Consider the following 19,871-nt stretch of genomic DNA (forward strand, 5'->3'; position numbering starts at 1 on the left):
GACGGCAATCAGTTAGATCTTTAGCAGGTATCTCAAATCTATTCTTAAATAACTAACTGTTGCACTGAGCGCATTGTGAGAATATTGTATTGTTGATTTATTCTTTTAATTTTAGTTTCTTCAAGGTAGTCTGGTGTACAGTAATAGGAACGTTTATTAATCTGCCCATACAATGCACTGTTAATAAACCACACATTTCCTCTCAACGAACAGACTGATGAAAGTCAACAAATTATTAGTGCTTTGATGTGATCTTGAACATGCATCAGTGAGATGAAGTTATCTATCATCGGTTGATGTGCAGTTGACAAAATGGCTTGAAATTAAATAAAACTCTCAACCAATTTAAACAGACAAGTTATGAAATATAACAAGATTATTTCACTTTGATTTGAGGTCCGAATGACAGTTAAAAATAGCTTCTTTCACACACTTGATGACAACCCCTGAATCAGATTACTGATTTGCAATCTGAAATCTTATTACAGCACGATGGTTCTGAAATTTCAACTGTAGCATGTTAATGACAGACCTAACAAGCGGGTGCATGATAAATTCTCAGCTCAAACAAAGAGGTAATTTCCAGTTGTGTGAAGCACCTTCACTGATGATCAGTTCACAGGATTGCAAGAAAAATCTGATTCTGACTGACTGATGGAATTAAAACGGTTGTATTGATTCAGCTGCCTTTGGCACTTTCCTCCTAATTTATTTTGCTGTTGAAATCGATGGAAAATTTGAGGAAAATCTAATAGGTGATTTTTACTGGTTTTATGTGAAGGTTTACAAGAATGATCCCAGGAATGAGTAGGTTAACCTATGATGAGTGTTTGTCGGCACTGGGCCTGTACTCGTTGGAGTTTAGAAGAATGAGGGGGGGAGACCTCATTGAAACATACAGAATAGTGAAAGGCTTGGATAGAGTGGATGTGGAGAGGATGTTTCCACTAGATTCAAGATTCAAGATTCAATTTAATTGCCACATGTACGAATATAAGGTGCAGAGAAATTTGAGTTATAAAATGTCACATATAATCAACTTTTCTTTAAACAGAACGGTCTGGTTTTGTCATTGAATATTGCAGAAGTGAAACCTCAGTGTTCAGATGTGATGACCAATGCGAAGGAGAGCTGTCCCAGGAGTGTGGAGTGTTTGTTGGCTGGCACGTCTCACCTTCATCATCAGCACGATGGTATTGAGCGCAATCATGGCCATGATGAAATATTCAAAAGGCGGAGAGACCACAAATTTCCACATCTTGTACTGAAAAGTTTGCTTGTTCTGTGGCATGTACCGAGTTAGCGGCCTGGCACTTATAGCAAAATCAATGCACGCCCTCTGGAATGAAATCAGCAATAGGTCGGAATTAGACAAAAACCCATTGAGTTGGAATAAAGACATGCAACATTTGCAGAGGAGCATAAAGATTGCATTACATGAAGCTATGGAACTTGTGCAACCCCTCAGAGTCACAGTCGCCTTGAACGGAAAGAGGCCCTTCAGCCCACCGGGTCCGTGCCGTCCAGCAATTCCTGTACACAAGCACTATCCTACACACTAGGGACTATTTGCAATCTTTTTACCGAAGCCAATTAACCTAAAAACCTATAAGTCTTTGGAATTTGGGAGGAAACCGGAGCATCCGGGGAAAACTCCAGTGGTCACAGGGAGAACGTGCAAACTCTGTACAGGAAGCACCCATTGTCAGGATCGAACCCGGGTCTCTGTCGCTGTAATGATAATAATAATGGATGGGATTTATATAGCGCCTTTCTACTACTCAAGGCGCTTTATATCGCATTATTCATTCACTCCTCAGTCACACTCGGTGGTGGTAAGCTACTTCTGTAGCCACAGCTGCCCTGGGGCAGACTGACGGAAGCGTGGCTGCCAATCTGCGCCTACGGCCCCTCCGACCACCACCAATCACTCACACACATTCACACACATTCACACACAGGCAAAGGTGGGTGAAGTGTCTTGCCCAAGGACACAACGACAGTATGCACTCCAAGCGGGATTCGAACCGGCTACCTTCCGGTTGCCAGCCGAACACTTAGCCCATTGTGCCATCTGTCGTCCCAAGTTGTAAGGCAGCAACTCTCCTGCTGCGCCACCGTGCCGACCAAGATGCCTCATCCAAGCGCGTCCCATTTGCCCACGGTTGGTCCTAAACATTTCCTATCCATGTACCCGTCCAAATGACTTTTAAATGTTGTTATTGTACCTGCCTCAGATACTTCTTCTGGCAGGTCGTTCTATGTACCCTACACCCATCTTCAATAAGGCCAAACGCCTTCTTCATCACACCAGAGGAAGGATGCTGCACAGAGGAGATTCACCAGGATGCTGCCTCGATTGAAGGACATTAGTTGTGGAGATATAAATATATGTGATTTATGGGATAGGCTGGGTTAATTTTAACTGGAGCGATGGAGACTGAGGGCTGACCTGGCGGTGGTATGTAAAATTATACAGTAGGATAGAAAGTCAAAAAAAAATTCCCATGGTATCAACAATGAAGAGGGCATTGGTTTAAAGTGAGAGGAAGGAGTTCTAAAGGGGATCTGAGTGGGTAATAGAATTGTTGATATCTGGAGCACACTACCATCAGTCGTGGTGGAATCAGATGCAATGAGAACATGTGACAGACATTTAGATGCACACTTAATTACGCAAGGCATGGAAGGATACAATCCTAATGTTGCAAATGGGATTAGTGTAGATGGACAAAACGGTCAGCATGTGTATGGCGGGCGAAGGGACAATTTCTGTGCTGTACAACTCCATCACTCTATCAAACTCTCCACTTCATACTCGTTTGTTAATCGCAGTGCTCTTTATAATGTTCGCTATTCAGTTCCATGTAACCAGTGTGTTTTGGATACAGTCTGCCCCTGTTTATTGTTGCCTCTCTGTCCAACAGTCATCTTGTCCCTTTGCCCTGTGTTCACTCCCGACACACTGCACACACACGGCCCTACACTTATGCTTTCTTGTCGCTTTGAAAGAGGGGAGATTTCATTGAGGCATTTAAAATCATGGGACACTGTGACAGACCGATTTCCTTCGCGGAGAAGCCAACATCTGGGGAGTTAGGATTAGATTGAGGATAATTGGTGGAAGCATTCAAAGGAAGTTGAGGAAACACCTTTGCATCTGAAAAAAGATGGGCACCTGGAACTCACTGCCTGAGAGTGTGATGGGGTCAGGAAACCCATCACATTGAAGTATGCACTTGAACACATAACATGCTGTAAAGTTCAAGATTGCGGACTGAGAACAGTAAAGTGAGATTACACTCAAATACTCTCCTTTACCTCTTCAGCTTCTAGGAGTGCAAAACATGAGAAGCCATGCGCTCCCCTCTACACTCTCTTTTAGACTTCAGAGATACAGCGCAGAAACAGGCCCTTCGGCCCACCGACTCCGCGCCGACCAGCGATCACCCCGTTTTCCACTCCTTTCCCGACTATTGATGCATATTATTAAATGGTCTGGGCTTCTTTCTCTCTGTGTACAACCCATCCCACACATGCTTGTTAAATGAGTCAGCCCTTTGGTGATTTTCCTTTCATGAGCTATTAAAGTGCAGAATTATAATATAACTTGTCAAAACAATTGACTGGAAAATTTCCATTAAAAGCGACGGGTAACAAACTGAAATTATTTTTATTCAGTTGATGTAAGTGTTGATGAATGAATGCAGTTCACAAATAGCAATGAGTCTCTGGTAATCGGGGTCCTGAAGCAAGAATATATAGTGTACAAAATCATGAGAGGGATAGATTGGGTAAATACACAGAATCTCTGGCCCAGAGTAGGGGAATCGAAGACCAGAGGACAGAAATGTTTAAGGTGAAGGGGAAAAGATTTAATAGGAATCTGAGGGGTAACTTTTTCACACAAAGGGTGGTGGGTGTATGGAACAAGCTGCCAAAGGAGGTAGTTGAGGCTGGGACTATACCAATGTTTAAGGAACAGTTAGACAGGTACATGGATAGGACAAGTTTGGAGGGATATGGACAAAGCGCAGGTAGGTGGGACATGTTGGCCGATGTGGGCAAGTTGGGCCAAAGGGCCTGTTTCCACACTGTATCACTCTATGACTCGGAGAGGTAGCTAGTTAGAAATTCAGACACTAAATCGTGGACAGGTCAGACAAAAGCGGGTGAATCCTTGAAGCCTACCTCATTTTTCTCCAGGCTGCACTCAGACATCACCTTATCACCCTGTTCCTGGAATGTAATGATAATCAGAGCAACAAAAATATTCACAAAGAAAAATGGAAACACAACAAAGTACACAACATAAAATATGGACATTTCCATGCGATAGCTGGGGCTGGGTCCCTGGTCTTCATCCGTAGCATCCACAGAGTGCTTTAAAATCCTGCGGAAGAGAGAACAAAAACCTTGTGAGGTTAAGTAACGGTAACTCAACGTCATTTGCTAAGTAGGAAACAAGTATTCATGGAATTCACTCCAGAAAATGCATGGGTTGAGTTACTAAAATTGTGCACAAAGAAATATGAATCCTCCATGCCCTGAACTGTGGTGTAACAGTTTTAATAGTTTTGAAATATCCTTGAAATCCCATATCACAAGTGAGAACATCAAAATAAGTGGCTGCTTTTCTGGGAATCTGTCTATATGAGCAATATATTCTGTGCACCGTGTAAGTTGTATATATTGCCTTGAAAAACTTTCTCTAGATAGCTGTAAGTAAATAAATAAGCACAAGGGAATAAATCTTCCAAACTTTCCCTCAAGTTCCTACACTAACTTCAAAAACAATACGGAAACTGCTTATCCAGGATTTCTAGAGAACATACAGCAGAGATCCCTGTGCAGGCAGCACTCTAACTTGCTGTGTACTGGGATCATTATTAAACCATGAATTATCTGCATCTCTCCAGCTCATGAACTTGTCCCTCTGTATGATGCTGTACCTGAGATAATGATGCCTATGTGACACTTCTAACAGCTCACAACCTTTCTCTCTCTCTCACTCCATTCGGCCTGCTATCTTATTATTCATTACAACCCCAAAACCCGATGCCCCTCTGCATTTTCCTCCTTTACCCAACGGGTCCTCCAGCTCTACAATGGCACTCCCTTGAACCCAAGATCCGTTGCAACACCATTCTCTCCCTGGGAATGTTCCAACTCTGTTTACTCCCCCATGCTTCCTGTCAGCTGCAGAGGTGTAGCGCTTGCGTTTGGGATCATTAATTCATTCCAAGCTGGGTTTCCAGCTCCATAGCTTGACACAAATGATGACTTTGAGCCCCCGAGCAACAAGAACATCCAAGGCTCCTCTGTAATATCACAAACCCCTCCACTACATTCCCATCCCACCCTTCTCCTCATGAATGAGCGAGTACAGCAGCAAAACTAGTCCTATTTTTGACTTAGTGGAAGAGAGTAGGGTCAAATCTTTAAAAATAAACATTCTGAGAAAACATAAGAAATGCTGCTAATTTTTAAACAAATATATTTCTTGCTTTCTATCCGATGCCTGGGGCTTCTTCCATCCACCCTGTGCTCACTATTTCCTGCAGTCACATTTATAATTCACCAGCTGAGAGGGTTTCAAACCGCCCTGGAGAAACCATCAAGAAATTCAGCCAAAAAACAATGAGATTTGCTTCAAAATAGATAAAGCTTTCTCCTAGATAGTGTCAGCTCCTTACAGATACGACAGAAGACATTGGCTGTACGTTCCATTTAGCAAGAAGACCGTTGAAAACATATGAGCATTTATCGAACACAGGTAAATATGAACAAGAGTCGGCAACGAGGCCCTTCAAGCCTGCTCGTCCATCCAATATGATCATGTTTGATCCTTTCTACGATGCATCAGATCTGAGACCATAATACAACAATCGTTGATAAATGTATTTACCTCCACTTTAAATACTTCCAATGATTCAGCCTTCACAATTCTCTGGGGTGGAAGACTCTAGCGATTCACCACCCGCAGGAGAATACATTTCTACGCAGCTTGGCTTTAAATGACTGGAACCGTATCTAGTAACCATGTCTGCTCACTTGTGATTCTCATACCAGCATAGACTTCTCGACCTGCCTGCTTAGAACATAGAACAATACAGCACTGGCTCTTCGGCCCACAAATTAATAAACAGGAAGTGAATATCACCTCCAGCCACCAACATCCAGCAAACCCTAAACTGACATCCGTGCTGAGTGTGATGCCTATGCCGACTACAACTCGAGAGCAGTCCTGAGATGCTATCAATCTCATTTGAGACCCTCAGACTATCTTTGATCAGACTTTACTGGCTTTATCTCACACTGAATGTTGTTCACTTTATTCCCTTTATCATGTATCGGGACACTGTGAGTGACTCAGTTGTAATCTTGTATTGCCTTTCCGCTGAATGTTCAGCATGCTACAAAAGCTTTTTACTGTTCCTCAATACACGTGATAATAAACTAAACTAAAAGTTAAACTTGTCTCTCAGATCGGCCGACTTGGGGCTGCTGAATATCCCGCGATCTAGGCATAAGCTTAGGGGCGACTGCGCCTTTGCGGTTGCAGCTCCTAGACTGTGGAACAGCACCCCCCTTCCCATCAGAACTGCCCCCTCCATCGACTCCTTTAAGTCAAGACTAAAAAATTATCTATACTCCCAAGCCTTTCCTGACATCCACTGAGGGCTATATGTATATATGTATGTAGTTTGTTTGTTTATACTATTCTTATAACAAATGTAAAGCACTTTGGCCAACAAGAGTTGTTTTTTAAATGTGCCATATAAATAAATGTGACTTGACTTGACTTGACTATATCCTTCTATTCTTCACATATCCATATGCCTATCTAAACTACTCTTAAACGCCACTATCGTATCTACTTCCATCATCTCTTGGCAGCACATTCCTGGCACCCAGCATTTTTGTGTAAAAATTAATTTGCCTTACGCATCTCCTCTGAACATACTCCTTCTCACCTTAAAGCTGTGCCCTCTGGTTTTTCCCTTGCTGGGAAAGAGGTTATGACTGTTTACCCTATCCATGCCTCTCATCATTTTATATACTTCTATCAGGTCTTCCCTCCACCTCCAAAGTTCCAAAGAAAACGGTACAAGTTTGTCCAACCTCTCCTGATAACTAATCCAGGCATCTGATCCAGGCATCATTCAGGTAAACCTCTTCTGCACCTTCTCCACAGCCTCCACGTCCTTCCTATAATGGAGCCACCAGAACTGCACACAATACTCCATATGCAGCCTAAGCAAAGTTTTATGAAGCTGCAACATGACTTCCTGACTCTGATACTCAATACGTTGTATGTTTCAATGAGGTCATCCCTCATTCTTCTCAACTGCATGAAATACAAACCCAACCAGTTCAGCCTCTCCTGACATGGCATTCCTCGCATCTCAGGGATTAGTCTGCTGAATCTCCTCTGGGCTGCATCTAATCGTTCCTTCGTCAAAAAGACCCAAACTACGTGTGTTACATGAGGTGTAATCTCACCAACACCCTATTCAATTGAAACAAAACATTCCTTTTTCTAAACTCCAACCCTTTGCAATAAAGACCAAAATGTCCTTTGGCTTCTCAACTACTGGGCCCTGCCTGCTAACCTTTTGTGATTTGGGCACTGGATGTGTACATCTCCTCTTCTCCTTTAGTTTAGTTTAGTTTAGTTTAGTTTAGAGATAAAGTGCAGAAACAGGTCCTTCGGCCCAACGGATCCGCGCCGACCAGCGATCCCCGCACATTAACACTATCCAACACCCACTAGGGACAATTTTTACATCTACCAAGCCAATTAACCTACAAACCTGTACGTCTTTGGAGTGTGGGAGGAAACCGAAGATCTTGGAGAAAACCCACACAGGTCACGGGGAGAAGTACAAACTCTGTACAGACAGCACCCGTAGTCGGGATCGAGCCCGGGTCTCTGTCGCTGCATTCGCTGTAAGGCAGCAACTCTACCGCTGCGCCACCGTGACTGCACTTTCTTGGGACATTTTCTGACAATTATGTCGCCAACACAAAGGCAGTGGGTGCCAAGTGTTCATTATGTCAGAATATTTGGTAGACATAAAAAAGTCCTTGGCACAAATTGTTAATCTAATCCTTCTGCCTCGTTTATCATCGTGGGGGGGGCCGCCGTGAAGGAGTGGGGGCGGGAGGGAAGAACAATGGAAAGCCAGGGTGTGGGGGAACTAGCGTGAAGCAGGGTGTGTGGGTGGGGGTATGAACAGAGGAGGAGCCGGTGCGGGTACTTTGTAACTTAGTCCATGCCGTTTATGTGGCGACTATTTACATACCTTGGGCATGCAAGCAAAGTATTTCACTGTGACTTGTCACATGTGACAATAAAGTATTCCATTCCAATCCATTCCATCAATTAATCGTCTGCAGTCTCTCATTAAAACACGTCCACCCACCCATCTGAAAGAAGCCTGGTCTACTGAGCTGAATTTTGAGGTGTCTGACGACATTTGGAATGAAGGTTTGACCAGAATCCAAACTTGTTCGATCAATGTCAGGTATAAACTGATTCAGTTTAAAGTCATCCATAGACTCCATTACTCAATGACCAAATGACATTGAATCTACCCAGCTATTTCTCCACTATGTGACAGATGCAAAGGTGCAGATGGGTCTTTAACACATTTTTTGGCTCTGTCCTCATATACAAAGATACTGGTCTGAAATATTTAAGTGGTTCTCTGGGGTCTATGGAAAAGATATTCCCCCTGATCCAGAACTGGCACTTTTTGGATGCTCAGAGACTGCTTTGTACTTCACGTCTGAAGAACAACAAGCACTGATGCTTGGTATGATGGCAGCCAAGAAAATGATCCAAACAGACTGGAAATCATCCACATCCCCCTGCTTCGAAAAATGGCTCAATGAAATGATAATAGTCATACAGATGGAAAGGATATGCTTCTACAACTCCAAGATACCCAACAACGTTTTCAGTGTTTAGGGACCATTTATCAACCACCTCAAAGACCAATAATTTCATATTATCTGTAGTGATGTAGTCCTGTGCTCATATGCTCTTGCAATACCTGACTGTGTAGCACCATGTGGATTGCACCAATACTGTTATGTCTGCCGGCTTTTTCCTGTTGCCTTTTGTTTCTTTCTTTTCTTTCTCTTTTTTGTTTTGTTGTGTTAAATAAAACATTGAAAAAAAAAAAAGACTTCCACCCTTGTATATTTTAACACACCACAGAAGTAACCTTTCTGAGGCACTCGTGGTATGAAATTCAGCTCAGGTCACCAGTTATCCTTGTTCTTGTGCATTAGGCTCCATTTACAACCAGAGGAACACAACCAGACAATGATGTGGCTGATGCCAGTGTACTGTATTTTGCCCTCAATGATCTCCAATGACCATTGCACTAAGATCTAATGCTGGATACTCACGTTGGCCACCCTTCGCCAGTCGACACTGTGAATAGTGTTAGCAGGGCCCACAGCACATTATCGTAGTGGAAATCATATTTCTTCCATTCTCGAGGTTCTGCCTCAATATCATCGTTGTCATAAACGAGATATTGACCCCTGCAAAGTAACGGCAGAATGTGAATGCTTCCACTTTATAATTCTTTGTGACAAGAGGAAATTGCTGGAGAGCTGGGAAGGGTGTCAAGGAATAACAGATAGAACTGGAGAAGCACTTTGGTAAGTTAAAATAGAAAAGAACTCGCACAGCAAATGGACGCGCCTGTAGAATGTTGTTGAATAGAGTGACCTGGATGTAATGTAGTTTCCTGAAAGTGTGACGCAACTTTAGGGTTATCAGGGTGGGGAAGGCGTTGGAAATACTTGCCTTCTTCACTCATTGAGTACAGGAGGTGGGACATCATGTTACAACTGTACGAATCACTGATCAGGCTACATTTGGGGTATTGTGTGCAGTTCAGATCACCCAACTTATAGAAGCGTGTCACTAAGTCTAAGAGTCTAGGACTAGAGGCCATACCCTCAGAATTAAAGGACGTTCCTTTTGGAAGGAGATGAAGAGGAATTTCTTCAGTCAGAGGGTGGTGAATCTGTGGAATTCTTTGCCACAGAAGGCTGTGGAGGCTGTCAATTGATATTTTAATAGCAGAGATAGATACATTCTTGATTTGTACGGGTGTCAGAGGTTATGGGGTGAAGGTAGGATAATGAGGTTAGGAGGGAGAGATAGATCAGCCATGTTTGAATGGCAGAGTAGACATGATGGGCCAAATGGCCTCATTCTGCTCCTATCACTTAAGCTGGAAAGGGCACAAAAAAGATTTACGAGGATGTCACTGAGATAAGGGGGCTTTAGGCGAGACAGATGGGTTAGGACATATTTTCCTGCAGCTTAGGAGGCTGAAGACTGACTTTATAGAGGCATATAAAATCATGAAAGGTATAGATAAGGTGAATGGCCACAGTCTTTTTCACAGAGTAGTGGAGTCTAAAACTAGATGGCATAGTTTTCAGGAGGGAGGAGAAAGATTTAAAAGGGACAGAGGGACTGGTTTTTCACATAGAGAGCGGGGGAATGTGGAATGAGTTGCCAGAAGAAGTGGTGGAGGTGGATACGATTAATAGGCATTTTAAATAGAAGGGTTTGGGGAGATGTAGGGCAAAGGCAGGGAACTGGGACAAACATAGGTAGCCAACATGGTCAGCTTTGATGAGGTGGCCCAAAGGGCTGGTTTCCATGCCGTATAACTCTATGACTCTAAGAGGAGGTTTGTAAAATTATGGGAGACGCAGATGGGCTCGACAGCCTGAGTCGGTTGTCCATGATAAGGCTAAAAGTAGAGGGCACAGGTTTAAGATGAGAGAGAGGAGGTTTGAAGCGGCTGTGACAGATAATGTTTTCACACAAAGAGTGAATCTGAAATGAGCAGCCAGAGGCGGTGGTGGAAGCAGGAACAATAGCAACATTTAAGAAGCATCTGGACAGGTACATGAGCAAGGCAGAAAGTGATATCATATTAATACAGGCAAGTGAGCTGAGGCATCATAGTCCATATGGATATAGTGGACCGAGAGGATGTTTCGTACCGTTCATCAACGCTGTAATATCCACTGGATTTACACACACAATGCTGTTACATCGTTGTGCTTTGGTGTGCCTTGTGCTACTCGCTAAATAGTATTGAGGTGACATAAATGCTACTGTCATTAACCATAATCTGGCCTGGTATCAACCTCATGTGTATCCAATAATTCACAAAGTGACTTTCATTCAGTTTTATTAATCCTATATATGGTGCTAAAATGTGGCAACTCGGGCATGCGTGAGCTATGCAATAAGAATTTCACTGTGCAGTGCGTAAGTGACAACAAAGAACCATTGGTATACAAAAATGCTGGAGAAACTCAGCGGGTGAGGCAGCATCTATGGAGCTAAGAAATAGGAGGCGTTTGGGGTCAAGACCCTTCTTCAGTCTGAAGAAGGGTCCCGACCCGAAATGTCACCTATTTCTTCGCTCCATAGATGCTGCCTCACCCGCTGAGTTTTTCCAGCATCTGCAGTTCTTTCTTAAACAAAGAACCATTGAATCATTGAACTATCCGAGGGAGAATATTGTGCAAAAATTGCCTCCCGATCTTCACTCTCATTCCAGTTTGTCACGTCTCACCTGCAATCCTTTTCCAAATCCTTGGACTCGTCAGTGCAGTAGAAGAATTTACCCTTGAAGAGCTGCACGGCAATGACAGCAAAGATGAACATGAAGAGCATATAAACGATGAGGATGTTCAGGACATTCTTCAGGGAGTTAACCACACAGTCAAAGACAGCCTGAAGGAAACACGCATTGAGTCAGATGCTAACGAAAACAATTGTAAACAAGACTAAATTAATTGCCGTTTTTATTAAGGAAAGTCGATATCGGTTGTGATTATCGTTTTATAGACAGTGCTCTCTGAGGAATGGGCAATAGATAGTTCCATCTCTATGTTAGGGAACATTCTGAAGGAATGTTAGGGAACATCATTGGGTCTTTACTCACTCTCGTTTTACCTTGAATGCCTAAATTGTTCTGGCTATCAAGAACTTAACAACACTTTATTTTTCGACAATTGTGGCCCCGAGCAGCAACATGCAAAGCAGGCAGTCTCATTCAAAGATCATTCTGGAGAGTGGGTTACAGATATTTTGAAAAAGGTGGATTGATATCTTGTTTTTGCGGAGTGTGAATTATTTAGCTCAGCTACTAACAGAATAGGTACTATTCCCTGCCATCCATAGGCTGCGAAGGAGGTGCCCAATGAAATAGAAATGCAGCCTGAATTTGAAAAAAAAAACCCAGCTTCTTATATCGTGTTGGAAGGAACTGCAGATGCTGCTTTCAACTGAAGATAGACGCAAAAAGCTGGAGCAACTCAGCGGGCAGGCAGCATCTCTGGAGAGAAGGAATGGGTGACGTTTCGGGTCGAGAGAAGTTGTCTCAACCCGAAACATCACCCATTCCTTTTCTCCAGAGATGCTTCCTGTCCCGCTGAGTTACTCCAGCGTCTATCTTCAGCTTCATATATTTGTGGAATTAAAACAAGGTGACCAAAAACATGTAGGTGGCTTTCCAGACTGTGGTAACTACTGTAGGAAGGAAGTATTCGCGCTTTATTGTGATTTTACCAGCAGGTTTTCCAGGAGGAGTTCTCTGCAAAAGCACAATAATTGTATGTCAGTACCTTTAACTTGGGCAGACGTTTGATGGTCTTCAGTGGCCGTAGGACTCGGAGTACCCGCAGCGACTTGATGGTGTTGAGGTCCTTCCCTTTGGTTCCGCTAACAAATAAAGGGTCGGAGTTAACCGTCATTGAATGCAAAGTAACTGAGCACACTTGTGCTGCATCGCCAGGCCTGTTTCAATGCACCGGCTCCCCGGGAACTCAACGTCAAGTGGAGATGGTATTGCAAAGGTTTTACATGGATTAGAATTCAAACCTCTGTAACAGGAATAAACTAGAGGATAATCACACGTAGAACCCACCAGTGAAGAAATTGAGTCTATAGAGGGGGGTAGTGATAGAACAAGGGAAGAGCAGGCTCCCCTTGTTGTATCACTACAGTCTGAACAAGGGCCCCGATCTGAAACGTCATCCATCCTTCATCTCCAGAGATGCCGCCTGACACGCTGGATTACTCCAGCACTTTGTGTCGATCTCAGGCACCAAGATCCCTTGCTTCCGCAAGCCTTGGTGCGTGAGACGGAGCTGTGAGATATGCCCGCCTTCTGAAGGCAACAGAACTGATGGCAAAAACAACAGCAACATCGCCTCACAAACACATACTGCTTTTTTCCATTAAATATTTTAGTGAGTGGAGGGCTGTTGCATATAAATTGTACAAACACAAATGCAGGAAATCAATGTCAGCGGAGGCAGGTGGATGATACCGAGGGTATCATGGGTTATGGGGAGAAGGCAGAAGAATGGGGTTAGGAGGGAAAGATAGATCAGCCATGATTGAAAGGCGGAGTACAGTTGATGGGCCGAATGGCCTAATTCTGCTCCAATCACTTGTGAACATTTAGTTTATACCAGTCACTTTGTGCTCCAAGTATGTCACCATGCGTGTGAGATACCAAAGATAATACACAGCAACCGGAATGGTACCATTCGCCGCCGCTGTTTAGGCACCGCCGTTTCGCCTTTTCGGGGTGTTAGGGTTGGGGTTTCGGGGTGTTAGGGTAAGGGTTTTGGTGTGTTAGAGTTAGGGTTTCTGGGTGTTAGGGTTAGGGTTTTGGGGTGTTAGGGTTATGGTCAGGGTCAGAGTTAGGGTTAGGTTAGGGTTAGGGTTCTGATGAGTACAGATATTATAAACGGAGGAGCTGAAACAGCGGCGCCGAAAAGGCGGTGCCAAACCGGCGGCGTCGAAAAGTTCCTGACCCCACAGCAACAGCCATGGCCACTCGGGTCCAAACTCACTACAGTCAGGCCCTGAAATCATCCCTAATGCTAAATAATCACTCAATCTCAATGAATCCTAAATCATTCACACCTGGTGCTACATCTCTGCCTCATTCCACCTCACATGGAGCAGGCTCTCGCAGCCACTATTCTGGTACATCCTGATCCTTATTTACCACCCAGACATACCGCTGTGTTCTGTTCCAACGTCTGGTGCCGAGTGGTCTACAGGGACGTGGGGGGTTTGGGTGTGGGGATGCTTTCCACGCAGAGATAGAACCTCAATTCATATGTGACATCACGTCTACTCCGCCATTCAATCATGGCTAATCTATCCTTTCCTGCCTTAACCCCATTCTCATGCCTTCGCCCCATAACCCCGGACACCTGTACTAATCAAGAATCTATCTAACTCTGCCTTAAAATTATCCATTGACTTGGCCTCCACAGCCTTCTGGTTTAACAAAAAGCTGGTTAACAAAAAAACCTAATAGACAAAAATACTGGAGAAACTCAGCGGGTGAGGCAGCATCTATGGAGCGAAGGAATTGCCTATTTCCTTCGGAGTCTGAAGAAGGGTTTCGGCCCGAAACGTTGCCTATTTCCTTCGCTCCATAGATGCTGCCCCCCCCCCCCCCCCCCCCCCCCCTCTGAGTTTCTCCAGCATTTTTGTCTGCAGTTCCTTCTTAAACAAAAAAATCTAATAGTTTCACACAGCAATTGCTCATGGATATCTGAAGTTTAGACTAAAATACAGCTAAAATACTCAGAGGGAAAAGAATGATACTCTTTCTGGTCACCCACAATAAAACACCAGGAACAAAGGTCAGGCAGCTCAAGTTCACGGAGCCAGTGCATTAGCTCGTATATATATTCTCTGGCCTGGGCCCTTCATCTCTCTCTCTCTCTCTTTCTCGCTCCTTAAATACACATTACTCAGAAACCTGGAGACACAAGAGATTGGAGTTACTCCTCAGCAAACACTTGATCCATAGCCTTTTATGCCTTGGTGATACATGGGGCTTATTTAGACATTTCTTAAAACACTGTGAGAGTTTCTGCCTCCACCATCCTCTCATTCCAGATTTCCATTCTTACCTGCTGACAATAATTTTTCTTTATATCCCCTCTAAATGTAACTAAAGCGAGATCCTTACAAAATGACTTAGAAAAAAACCAGACACAGAGTGCTGGAGCTATTCAACGGGTCAAGCAGCATCCTGGAGAACATGGATAGACCCACCACATAAAAAGGTTCCCAATCTAAAACGTCACCTGTCCATGTTCTCCAGGGGTGCTGCCTGACTAGCCCAGTACTTTGTGTCTTATTTTCTTTAAGGTGGAAAGGATCAGGGAGAGAATGCCAAAGAATAGATTTTTAGCCTGTGTTATGTTAGGATTGAGAAGTGTTGAAAAGTCGAAGGACTCCAGTAAATATGTAACCTTGTACATCAGTTGTAAACATACTGAAGCAGCCATTAAGATCAATAACACATACTCAGTGATTTAAGTACTGAAGCGCTGAGCGCCTACTCGTAAGGTGAACTCATGATCATCCAGCTTTCAGCTAGAAGGGCAGCCATCATTTTAGAATGCATATTCTGATAATAAACTATTCATTTTATAGCCTCACACTTAAAATTCACCCACTGCTCTTCGACACACACTTGATTTTTGAAGGATTTCAAACATAGGTACCAAAGCATTAGTAAGTCTAATAATTAAAACTGGAATAGAAATGCCCGCATGATAATTCTATCACGTTTCGAGCTCAGAGCTTTGCAAGTACTGATCCCTGCAGTACACCACACAGTACAGGTATCCAGTCAAAACAACAACCTTCACCACTGCCCTCTGCCTTCCCATCCCCAGGCCAATTTTGGATACATTTCCTTTCTCAGGCCTCGAAGTGCATCTGAAGAAGTCGCCTCATTATATCCTTTGTAGAAACAAGGAACTGCAGAGACTGGTTTACAGAAATAAAGACACAAAGTGCTGGAGTAACTTAGTGGGTTGGACAGCATCTCTGGAGAACATGGTTAGGTAACGTGGATGAATAGGTGAACATGGATAGGACTCTTAGTCCCAATCTGAAACGTCACCTATCCATGTTCTCCAGAGACGCTGCCTGACCCGCTGAGTTACTCCAACACTTTGTGTCTTTTCCTTGGATCTGATGTTCCCTAACTATATGGACCAGCCTACAGTGTGGGACCATGTCCAAAGCCTTGCTGAAGCCCATGCAGATATCATCTACATCAACTTTCTTAGTTATTATCTCAAAAACCCGATAATATGCCGAAGGCGTGTTCCTGGGCTTTACTCATCCATGTTTTACTAACCTTTCAAATCAGTTGGATTTTCATGTTAATGCAGTGGTTTCAGTCACCAATATTAATACTGCTTATTAATCCTAGAACATGCATAAATACCTGAAATTATATTCCCTGCTTCCAGGGTGAGATTGGAATTAAGGTCACTAAATCCATAATCCAAGCCTTTAGAGCTAACTCAGTAAAGCTAATTTAATGACCCTGCTGCTGGATTCTGATTGACTCAATTACACTGACTGTTACAATTTCATTCTTCTTGTGGGCAGTGATTCCGAGTAATAAAATGCTTTTTTTTTCCCAATCATGAAACAACAATTCACACAAAAGCATGAAATGAACAAGTTTAATTGGCCATTTCCTGGGCAAATCTGGTTGATCAGCATTTATTGACAATTAATATTAGGCTAAAAAGTAACACACACTGTTAATCACCAGATATAATTTTACTTCGGAGTCACGTGAGTGACTACCTGAAGAGCCCGCTCAGCACGCATGCGCGGCATTACGTTCAGCAGTGCAACAGCGGCCGCATCGGGAGTCAGGCGCTCCCGCTACAGGTGAAAGAACGGACCGTCAGGTAAGCTCTGAGGTCGGGTTTTCTTTCACAGGGAGCCTTCTGCCTTCAGGCAGAGAAGAAAGGCTCTTGGACAAACCTGTCCCCCGCTCGACTCCACGGAGGAGCGTTCCATCTGGGGGAGGGGGGGCAGCAACAAGGCGGTAGGACCGCTTACCGGGTGCTCCGCTATTCCCCGACACCGCGCCGAGCCCAGCCCGCTAGCGCCTGAGCAGCGGGCTGGAAGTAAAGCTACCGAAGAAGCGTCCGGCCGGTGGCTTCCGACTTATCGGACGGGGACGTCTCTCCACCCGCACGGGGGAGAGACAGCCGCCTGAGCCGCATGGAGCGGCTCCTGGAGCAGGAGCTCTAGCGGGACGCGCTTCGTGAGGGGCGCTCTCGCAGGGGGAGTTCAGGCACTCCCTCCACAGTGCCTTGTGCACTGTCCATTGCTTCCTCCTTACCCGAGGGTAGCTTTGGTGACCAGGACTGGGCTGGTCAAGAAGAGGGGACGATGGCTGAAGATCTCGGGAGTATGAAAGGGGTGCAGGAACAGGAAGAGCAAACCAAAAACAATAATTCCTAAGCAGCAGCACCCCATCGCGTCCATCAGTCGATGTCTAACATATGGGACTGGTGAAAGCTCGGGGTCCGCATTCTATCCCCGGAAGTCTTCTTTAGACCAGGGCCCAGAGCGGACCCCATGGAAAATGCGCCACCCCCCAACGTCACCGCCACGTCAGACAACGTGCAACACTTGTTGGACCGGCGGGAAACAGAAGAATACCCATAACCATGGAGGTAGGTGGGTCTGGTTCCTACCAGCGTATAGAGTAATACTAACAGGGGGGAGATTACACCTGTTTATAGAAGCACGGGAGTCTATCACGAGTGATCAGTATATACTCAATGGCATTAGTGGATACAAATACAATTCATACTAGAAAAATTGCCACCAGTTCAACATTCACCCCAGAGGGTATTTTCCCCTCTCCGTTAAAGAAACGAGAGGGACAAGCTGAACTGGTGACCTGGTGAATTACAAAGATGAACCCTTGGAATTCGTATCAAATATGTTCACTAAACCCAAAAAAGATGGTGGATGTCGCATCATCATTGACTTAACTTCACTAAATATGTTTGCTAAGTATATACATTTCAAAATGGAAACGGTTGTTACTGCCAAACAACTAATTTCCAAAGGACACTTCATGGCAAGCATTGATCTTAAAGATGTTTACTATTTAGTACCATTCACAAGGATCATCGCAGATACCTGAAATTTACCTGGATGGGGCAGCTATAGTAGTTTAAAGCGTTACCCAATGGGTTCACATCAGCCCAAGATTGTTCACCAAGATATTAAAACCAGCTCTGGCAATATTCAAAAGACAAAAACATATTGTCATGGCATATCTTGATGATATCTTAAATGGTAGGCAAGACCATGGAATTGACTATGTTAGCTGTATCAGCTACCAAACAGTTATTCGAAACCCTGGGATTGTCTTACATCCAGATAAGTCTAAGTTGAAGCCATCCACTATCATGGACTACTTGGGCTTCACAATTAATTCAGTCTACGTGACTGTAACATTGCCAAGAGACAAAATAGTTGAATTGGCACAATCATGCAACAATTTAATGGTCAACGAACTACCAACTATTTGACAAGTAACAGAGTAATTGGGAAAATGGTAGCAGCATTTCCGGCTACATAATTCGGACCTTTGCACTGTCAAAACTTACAAAGAGCAAAGGTACAGGCACCAAAAACGACATACAGGTCATTATGATCGTGTCATGAAGTTACCCACTGAAGCAATATCAGAACTACAGTGGTGGGCAAAAAACGTTTGGCATCGTTTTCAGCCCTATTATCATCACTAATGGTGGCCTACATTAACCATATGGGCGGCATAAAATCGGTATCATGTGACAAGTTGGCAACACAATTTGGCAATGGTGTGTTGAAAGACATATTTGGCTATCAGCAACTTACCTGCCAAGTAAGCTAAATACAGTGGCAGACACCAGGTCACGTAAATTTAATGACAACATCGAATGGATGTTAAAACCCCAAAAATTTTTGCAAAAGTTATCAAGCAATATGGCACGCCAGATATCGATTTATTTGCATCAAGGCTAAATCACCAGGTACCTATGTATGTCACTTGGGAACCAGACCCTGAGGCAGCAGCGGTAGATGCGTTCGCGCTGGATTGGGGAAATTCTTCTTCTATGCATTTCCTCCCTTCTGCCTCATCAGTCGGGGACTACGCACAATACAAATGGACTCTGCTTCAGGTATTTTGATAGTACCCGACTGGCCTACGCAGCCATGGTTCCCAATACTCCATGACATGGTTGTTGAAACTCCGATGGTATTCCCCAGTGACCCAGAGTTATTAACACCCAGTGTCGGGCACAAGCCACCCGTGCCATGAAAATTAAAATTTAAAAAAAATCAAACTCCTGGGTTGCAGATTCTGCACAAACCACTTCTGGGACTGGGATTATCATAACAAACCGTCGACACCATGTCAGCATCCCTCCGAACATCCACTAAAAAACAGCACTTGTCCAGCATCAAAAAATGGGGGAAGTACTGCTTGGATACAGGGACCACCCAATCAACCGTTACAGTTACCAACGTACTGGAATTCCTGGTGAACCGTCACCACGATGAAGGACTCAGCTACAGAGCCATCAACACAGCTAGAAGTGCCCTGTCTGTTTATTTAAAACCAGCTCCAGGACAACAGGCCATGGGGTCCCACCCGCTGGTGGTCAAACTAATGAAGGGTGTTTACAACTCTAACCCCCTAGACCAAGGTACACCCATACATGGGATGTCAGTGTGGTCCTGATATACCTCAGGGGATGGCCACCAGCCAGATCCCTCAACCTGGAGCAATCTATGCTCAAAACACTCATGTTGATGGCACTTGTATCTGGACAGAGGGTCCAGTCACTACACCTATTGCGACTGGACAGCATGCTCACAGCTCCAGACCAGATCTCTGTCGTTATCCAGGGAATGATCAAACAGAGCAGACCAGGAACACCTAATCCAGTCG

The 19,871-nt window shown here is 44.1% G+C and overlaps 1 protein-coding gene across 1 annotated transcript in view; it reads right to left on the bottom strand.

Moving 5' to 3' along the window:
* Window positions 1-19,871, bottom strand: part of cacna1b (calcium voltage-gated channel subunit alpha1 B) — a 499,280-nt gene that overhangs the window by 73,328 nt on the left and 406,081 nt on the right. The window contains exons 29-33 of the mRNA XM_033049244.1: window positions 12,685-12,781; window positions 11,631-11,791; window positions 9,424-9,561; window positions 4,192-4,393; window positions 1,175-1,339 (exon numbers count right to left, since the gene is read on the bottom strand). Of these exons, the coding sequence (XP_032905135.1) occupies window positions 1,175-1,339; window positions 4,192-4,393; window positions 9,424-9,561; window positions 11,631-11,791; window positions 12,685-12,781 (763 nt within the window). The remainder of the gene's footprint in view (window positions 1-1,174; window positions 1,340-4,191; window positions 4,394-9,423; window positions 9,562-11,630; window positions 11,792-12,684; window positions 12,782-19,871) is intronic.

Source organism: Amblyraja radiata, chromosome 32 (assembly GCF_010909765.2).
Source record: "Amblyraja radiata isolate CabotCenter1 chromosome 32, sAmbRad1.1.pri, whole genome shotgun sequence".
NCBI lineage: Eukaryota > Metazoa > Chordata > Chondrichthyes > Rajiformes > Rajidae > Amblyraja > Amblyraja radiata.